The 8,841-nt window shown below is 35.1% G+C and overlaps 1 protein-coding gene across 1 annotated transcript; it reads left to right on the forward strand.

The window, feature by feature from the left end:
* Nucleotides 1-1,756: 1,756 nt before the first annotated feature.
* On the forward strand, nucleotides 1,757-7,105 carry LOC145017433 (VIN3-like protein 2). Its single transcript, XM_078975465.1, has 4 exons — nucleotides 1,757-1,956; nucleotides 3,332-3,989; nucleotides 4,697-5,019; nucleotides 6,287-7,105. Exons 1-4 carry the CDS (start codon nucleotides 1,905-1,907, stop codon nucleotides 6,871-6,873), a joined length of 1,620 nt encoding a protein of 539 aa, XP_078831591.1. The 5' UTR covers nucleotides 1,757-1,904; the 3' UTR covers nucleotides 6,874-7,105.
* Nucleotides 7,106-8,841: the final 1,736 nt, after the last annotated feature.

Here is an 8,841-nt window from a genome sequence, read left to right on the forward strand (position 1 = left end):
AGGTGGTTGCGTAGGAGTTATCGGAGGATTACGCATTGTCACTCTTCGAGGAGGCACAGTTCGACTAAAAGTTTATAAAGATGAAGATGATAGTAAGAATCAATTGCAAGTATAATGAGAGTGGTTCATGGACTAACTCCCCATAGTCCAACAAAACAAATGAGAGTATGATTGATATAAAGATTTAGTAATAGAAACATGAAAGTACATGGATACGAATTTCCTATAAGATCAGATGACTGTCAATAATACTGGCATTAATGATGTAACAAGTTTGGGACAAATGACCTAGAAGTAGGTCTTACATCAACCAAAAATAGGAAAATTTTGATAGCTGAGAGACCTAACAACAGTATTAGGAAGTTAGAAATATTTACAGGGAAGAGTGCTACAGAGAGCATAGTTACGGAAGCTATTCCTTAAACCAAAAGAAATGATGAGTAAACCGTCTTCTACCGGCGACGGGTACCCCTTGGGCGAACCCTCAAGTCAGCCAGCTGAAACTCCACATCAAGGAGGTGTCGTTCATAAACCCTTTGGCGTATCCGAAGCTCTATGACTTCAGCCCGAGTTGCAGCCAGTTCATGTTGTAGAGCCTCATTGTCTCTCTCAGATCTCTCACGAGCATCTTCCAGACGATGAATGTGGACTGTATTAGCTCCCTAATTGGCATCAACCTCCATGATTCGGTTGATGGCTGTCCTACCCCACTCTTCATTACGAGCAACCCTGCGGACTAGAATAGGCAGGACTCTGTCTGATGAGCCTCCCTCGCTTAGGTTGTAGAAGCTTCTATCTCCGTTATATGGCATAGGCTGACCTTGCTCCTGACTCCATGCACCCAAGTATTCCGCCTACAAAGGCATTGGGCCTTGAAAAGCCGAACGAGGGTTAGGATTCGAGATTGGAGCCACCAGAGGCAAATCATTGACTTATGGCTTGGAGTCAGAATCCTCCGGAAAGTTCTCTGCGAAGTCATCATCCAAAGGGATTGGATGATCATCTATATACAAGAAAAATATATAAACTACTAAATGTGTATATAGATAAAATTTTATTACCACTGCCTTATGATGGGAGCCTATCAGTAAATTTGTATATGGATAAAAGTTATTATTAACAATGCCTTATAATGGGAGCCTACTGGTTAATGAGTGTAAATCCACACGAGATGAAATATATATATATATAGCGAACCAAAAATATAAATCATTAGATGAATTAAAATAAAATGATTTACAAAGAAATCACAAAAAAACACCTCAATGATTTATTTTTGTGATGATTTTGTTATTATTCATTAAAATTATAATAAAAATAATCTTTGTTTGATTTACTAAAAAATAAATCATTAAGATGTTTTTTTCATGAATTTTTTTATGAATTTTTTTTATGAATCATCTTAATTTTGATTCGTTTAATAGTTCATTTTGTTGGTTCTAAAAAAATATACATATAAATCATTAAGGTGTTTTTTTTCAAGAATTTTTTTCTTACGGTTTTTTTTTAATGAATCATTTTAATTTTCATTCATTTAATAATTCAATTGTTGGTTCTAAAAAAATATACATATATATATATATATATATATATATATATATATATATATATTTTTTATATTACTATAAAAAATTTCATTTTATTAGATTAGATTTAAATATTTAAAATTTCTAAAAAAATTTAAAACAAATGAATACGCAAAAATTGCTTAAATTATTTATGGATAGGAGTATCTTTTTAGCCTTTAGCAGTTAGTAGCATTAACATCACACTCTCTTTCTCTCTCCTGTTCTTTCTCTCTCACGCATACACACCATCCCACGCCCCCCTCTCTCTCTTCCCAATTTTTCTCTGTGTTTTTTAAACAATAGAGATAATCTGGTAGTATTATTTCTTTTGAATGTATGATGAAAAACCCTGAATGTGGGTTTTCCGGAATGGAATCTGTGTTCTCAGGTTAGTACTTTTCCGTTTTTTCTTCTTCTATTCCTTTTGTGTTTCGTATGCACTTTAATGCCTCATATTTACCTTGCATGATTGCAATAAGAGTTTGTTCTTCATTCTTTGATGCTTAGCTGTTTACCACGCATATTTCTGTTTCCCCTTAATTTTCATGATTTTTGTTTTCAGTTTCTGAAAATGTAGGTTAAAAATAGCATTTTGAGTTGATTTTTTCCATTTTTATGTACATATAAGCGCTCTTATTCTTCATTCTTTGCTTTTTGCTTCGCGTATTTGCTGTTTTTCCATTTAATTTTCAAGTTTTCGTGTTTAATTCTTGAAAATGTAGGTTTAAAACAGCAGTTTTGAGTTAGTAATTTCTCGATGGCTTCTGGTATTTTTCTGGTTGTGTTTTATTGTATATAAACTGTACGTTCACATCTAGGGTTCCTCCATGAACTACTCCCCCTCTGTTCAATAGTCGCTTAGATCTTTTATTTTTGAACATCGGATTCTTAAAAAAAATTTCGCGTGGATTTCTTTTTACTAATTTATCATCAAACGTTTGAATTTGTATTGTTTGATGTGAACTTTAATGGGGTTGTCAAGTTTTTTAATGAAAAGATTCGGATTCGAGAAGATGTGAAGTAGAAAAGTATTTGTTTATTAGCATGAAAAAGTTAATTTCTTTTTGTAACAAAAGGGGTACTAAAAGTATGCTATAGTAAATTACCAAATTTCATGTCTAATAAAACAGATCATCGCTTCAATAATTAGAATATTTCCAAACACATAAGTTTATTTATTTATTATTATTTTTTTCTCAGAAGTGTATGGATAAAGACATAAAGTGTAGTGTGGATAATTTTTTTTTTAATAATTTTTTTAGAAAATAAAGACATGATAGTGGATCCCATAGGCCTCTTTTGTTAGGCAGAACAGGATAAAACACTGTGTTTGCTAGCACCTGATGTCAATTGGACAAAAATTGTTAATTTTTTTATCACATCCGAAAAGGTGGAATAAATCGGGAAATGGACTTATTTTTGAATCTTTCGTTTGTGCAAAAGACTTAAATACCCTCCTCGATCCCATCATAAAAAATTGCCCCTAGCTTGTATAGTGGGTCCTGTATGCTCAAATGGGACAAGACTAGACAACCTACTTTGGTCTATCTTGGATGAGAATGTGGGCATTTGCGTCTTTTTGCACCAACAAGAGATTCTTTGTCCCACCTTTTAGGATAGGACAAAAAACTGCAATTTTGTTGTATAGACATTAGTCTCAGTCGCAGTCCAATACACACAAACGTAGAGACCCGCAAAAATGGTGTAAATATAAAATTTTCCTTTTGTTACTTTTCTTAAATATAAATTTTCCATTTTGACAGGATTTGTGCTGGACCCTGAAAAATGTAATCAACTAAGTTTGGAAGAAAAAAGAAAACTAGTCCACCGAATCGCTCATTGGTCAGAAGATGCCCCAAAGATTCTTAGTTCATTAACTCGTAAAGAGCTTCTAGAAATCATATGTGCCGAAATGGGCAAAGAAAGAAAATATAGCGGATTCACAAAGCTTAGAATGATACAACACCTTCTAAAACTTGTATGCAAAAACACCAAAAAGCCAACAACCGAAAACTCCCTAGATTTTTCACCATCCAAGAAGCAAAAACACGAGGCTCAACCCCCGTTTCAACCACCTACTACCAATAGTAACATGTTTGAGAATACTAGAAAAGACCAGCGAGTTTGTCAAAATCTAGCATGCAAAGCGATTATGTGGCCCGAGGATGCTTTTTGCAAGAGATGTTCTTGTTGTATTTGTTATCAGTTTGATGATAATAAGGATCCGAGTTTATGGTTGACATGTGATTGGGATTCGGATTGTGGTAGCGAAGGGGACGATCATGAGCCGTGTGGCATGTCGTGTCATTTGCAGTGTGCGGTTGGTCATGACAGGGCGGGCATAACAACGAGTGGTAACTACCCGAAGTTGGATGGGGGTTTCTATTGTGTTTCTTGTGGGAAGTTAAATGGATTAATGAGGTAATTAATAATTATGCTCGTATTTGCTAATGTAGAATTCAAATTACAGGTAGTGTGTTTGGTATGCAGGACATGACAAAACAGATTATACTGTGTTTAGTGGGACTCTAATGTCAGTGAGGCAGAAAAAAGCATTTTTTTGTCCCAGTCCTATCTAAAACGGTGGGGCAGGGACTCGTTCTCGATCTCTTGTTTGTGCCAAAGACGTAAATACCCTTCTCATCTTCGTCATGGAAAATCGCCATAGAAAACTTGTCTAGCTTCGTCCTGTTTTTATAAAAATAGCCTTAGACCGGATAAGTTTTGATGAGGATGAGAAGGGCATTCATGTCTTTTTGCACAGACAACATGTCCCACCTTTTTTAAATGGCAAAAATTTGTCTCGTTGACATTAGTCTCTTGTATTGCTTTTCTTGTACATCCGAGTAGAATCGGGACTAATGTCAATGGACAAAAGTTTGTCCCATCCAAAAAGGTTCTCTCATTGTGCAAAAGACATTTATGCCCTTTTGATCTTTATTGTGTAAAATATCCATAGAAAGCGTCTAGTATAATGAATACATTGACATCGGTCTAAGTCCAATGCATGACAAACACGTGTTAGTGTCATGTCACCATGATAAATAATAACCTTATAACCCCAAAATGGGTTTTAAGTTTTTTTTTTAAAAAAAAATATATAGATAATGAAGTTGAAATGGTTACAGGACATGGAGAAAGCAGCTTGTTTTTGCTAATGAAGCGAGAAGAGTTGACGCGTTATGTCTAAGAGTTTCCCTAAGCCACAAGATTCTGGAAGGGACCCACAAACATGAAAAGCTGTTAAAGATCGTTGAATCTGCGGCAAATATTCTAGAAAATGAAGTGGGACCCATCGGATTAGCCTCAGTGAAGATGGATCGTCGTCTTGTTAATCGGCTCTCATGCAGCACCGAGGTTCAGAAGCTTTGCGCTTCTGCAATTCAAGCTTTTGATATGTCGTCGTTGTCCTCCTGCTCAAATTCAACCTTCCAACCAAACACAACCCCAAGTACGTATGCGTTTTCAATCTGTTAAATATATTGTCAAGGGTAAAACGGTCATTTCATCTCATTAAGATGGCTTGGGTTTTCTCCTTTAAATATACGAAATTTCAAGGTGTGCTAGTGCTAGGTTTTTTTGTCTAAAAACCAAACTACGACCTCTTATAAAGGAGAATATATAACTTCCTTGATTAATTTTAATTTACAAAATGAAAATTAATCAAGGATCTTATATATTGACGTCGATAATTACTTGTGTTGTTAGATATAAATAAACTTGTAGAATGTTTTTTGATATTATATATTGCGAATTATATCAAACACCTTTTCACGCTTTCATGATGTTTGGCTTCAACTTGTATATTTTAATTTGTTCGATATTATTTTGTAATAACTCTGATAATCGGTTTAAATAATTGACTAAAAAGAGTGAGGTTCTATCACAAAATTACCATCTTTTGAACATTTATCATAAATAGACATCAATTTCGTGATATCGACTTTCAAAATGCTTTTTCTCGTGATACTGACATTTCAAAAATGCTTTTCTCGTGATATTGAAATTGCAAAATGCTTTTTCTTCCCAAAATTCATTTTTACCCTTCAAAATCACATCATTTCGCCAAATTTTCCTTTAAAAAAAGTCTGGTTATTTTGTGATAAGTATTCAAAAAGGTCGTTATTGTAATTGGACTCCACTCTCTATGGTCATTTTAGTGATTAACCTTATTTTTATTGTTGATGTTTTTTTAGAGTAAATTACTGAAATCATCCCTATGGTTTTGTTAAAATTGCACGTTTGGTCCCGATCTTTTCTTTTGCACTTGGATCGTCCCTGTGGTTTGATTTTATTGTATTTTTCGTCCCCTACATACATAAAGTTAGGGACAAAACATGCAATTTTTACCAAAACATAGGGACGAAAAACGCAACAAAATCAAACCACAAGGATGATCCGAGTGCAAAAAAATTAGGGACCAAATATGCAATTTTGACCAAACCATAGGATGATTTCAGTAATTTACTCTTTTTTTTATTCCATTAGAGTATAAAAAAATAGGTTCAAATCTGTTGACTTCTAATTCCCAATATGCTATTAGCCATCTAGATCGCATAAAACACAACATATTGTAGATTTGTAGATTTTTAACTTGAAATTTCGAGTATCCAATATTCATATATCCTGTATTGAAATTTCATATATCCAAACCTTAATTATCCTTTTTTTTTTTTTTTTTTTTTTTTTTTTTTTTTTTTTTTTTTAATTCTTAACAGCATGTCGGATTTCATTTGAAGAATCAACACCTACTTCAACAACAATCGTCCTAGACTACGAACCAAATTCATTTCAGGATTTCTTCGGGTGTAGAATCTGGCACAAAAAGTCAACTCTAAAAACATATCCAAAAGAGGCAACATACATTGTTCTAAACCCTGAAAAAAGATTCAAGATCACAAATCTTGACCCATCAACCGAATATTCATGCATGGTTTCCTTTTTTAGCAACACAAAAGTCCTTGGATTTTGGGAGTCAAAATGGACCACAAACAATGCCACCAACACACAAACCGATTCCACAACTGATTTCCCTTGTACTCCATGCAAATCCGATGCTACAAAAAAAGCGGGACCCACAAAGAAAAACGAGTATGAATATGCGGTTGGAGTGATTAAAAGTTTGGAGGATGATGGGTTTTTGAGTAAAGATTTTAGAGTGAAGTTTCTTACATGGTTTAGTTTGAAAGCAACAATGCAACAAAGAAGAGTTGTGAATGTTTTTGTGGATGCGTTGATTGATGATCCCCCTAGTTTGGCTGAGCAGCTTCTTGATACGTTTTCTGATGAGATTTGTGGTCATTAGATGTGGAACTCTATGGTGGTGGGGTTTGAATTGGGTTTTTAGTTTATTTTTTTTTCTTTAAAAAAAAGGAAATGTTTTGGGAGTTGAATATGATTTGGATGAATGTATAGCTAACTAGTGAGGTCTATTCGTTTGTCCATTTAAGATTTCTATATTTTTGTTGATGAATATGAAAACAGTTGCATTTGGGGTCTCCGTTTGAGTTTTTAGTTATGATAGTTACTTTGTTTTATTGACACGCTTAGTTTCTGATTTTTACCAAGGGAAAGAAAAGAAGGGAAAAACAAAAAGAGAAAGGATACCAAAGTGGAAAGAAAATTCTATTTTGGTGTTCTTGGGTTTGAAAGAAACCAAAAAAGAAATATACATTTTATGTGTTCCTGCATTGAAAGGGAGAGAAGAAACTTATATTCAAGATCCAATTTCTTTGTCTTCAAATTTGGAATCAGACTTAGGAGGTATGATTGTCTCTCTTATTTATTTCTTTCTTTCAAATTTGTTCCATTTATAAAAACTCACCAACATTATTTTATTTCCTTTCTTCTTAATTCCCTCTATTTCTTTTCATTTATCTCGATAAGTTGGACTCTGAAAATAAATGTAAGAGGGGAACATAATTTGTTTTGATTTGGTTCTTGTCTTAAATAAAACCCAAAAAGAAACAGAAAAGGCGCTGGTCCAATTGAGCCTGTTAAGCGACGACCGGAGAGATCGGCGAGAACGGAGGCTGCGAAAGAAGGTTTGACGGTGGCGGGATGAAGACCCAGCCATAGTGTCCGTGACCGGCGTTCTGTCCGGCACCGACATATGGCTGACCGGAGGCGGCAGATGAAGTGTGGTGTCGGCGATTGTTCCCTCCTCGGTTGGAATTGAAACGGTAGGTAGTTCCTCCTCCCCGATTTGAATTGTTGGTGGAAGTACGAAGAAGCTGAGGAGAAGAAGAGTGATTAGCATGAGATGGAGAAGGAACCAGGTTGGTAAGGAGCTTCTGTTCTTCAACGAGCAACATCGACCTAACTTCATCAAAGGTTGGAAGAGGCTTGATATGTCGAATAATCCTAGTAGTGGTTTCAAACTTGCTAGATAAACCGTTGATGGCATGGATAACAATGTTCTTTTCTTTAACCTTCTTGCCAATTCCTTCCAGCAACTCCGCAAGTTTCTTGATTTTGGTGAAGTAGTCATGAACGGAAAGTTCTCCCATAGTGATTGATCGTAACTCACTTTCAAGTTGCATAGCAGTGGCATCTTTGCTTTCGCGACAATTTCATAAGTTGATTAAGTACTTTCCATTCTGAATCAGTGTTCGTGGCGTTGCAGGTGGATCGAAAGTGTTGTCAATATAATCATGAACGCCAAAGGCGACACAATGGGTTGAGAAAAGATTGCTCTAAGGGTCATAGTTGTGAGTGTTGAGATCAAGAACGAATGGAACATATGTTTTGATGTTGTTAACAGCATAGGCCTTTGTAGGAGGAGTAGGCGGCTGTGGAAGAGCATCTCCGGCCATTAGGGTTGACAGGGAAGAAGACTAGAGCAGGAATGGAAAGGATTAGAGAATAGAAGAAAGTTGAGAGATTTTAGGAGGTTTTTGAGAAAGTCTCTAATACCATGTAGAATGATATCATTCTCATATCTGTCTTACACGAATACAATAGTCTACATATAGAAGATACATAGGACCACATGGGCCTAAAGCCTATAAATATACAAATATATGGGCTTATACAATAAGTGTACACTAACACCTTCTATGTAAACGACCTAAACTCTAATGGCCAACACCTTCGGCGCCCGCCATAATTCATGGTTCTCTTTAATTAAATGAATACTCTCTGAATTGCTTTCCAATGTTGAATACTAGGATTGCTAGTATATGGACTCAACTTTCCAATTGTATAAGCATGAGGGTACTTGCCGTGACATGCATCAAACAATCATTTGAGAGTATTCTAATTGTTATATTGT

This window comes from Lactuca saligna, chromosome 9, assembly GCF_052625555.1.
Source record: "Lactuca saligna cultivar CGN05327 chromosome 9, ASM5262555v1, whole genome shotgun sequence".
Taxonomy (NCBI): Eukaryota; Viridiplantae; Streptophyta; class Magnoliopsida; order Asterales; family Asteraceae; genus Lactuca; species Lactuca saligna.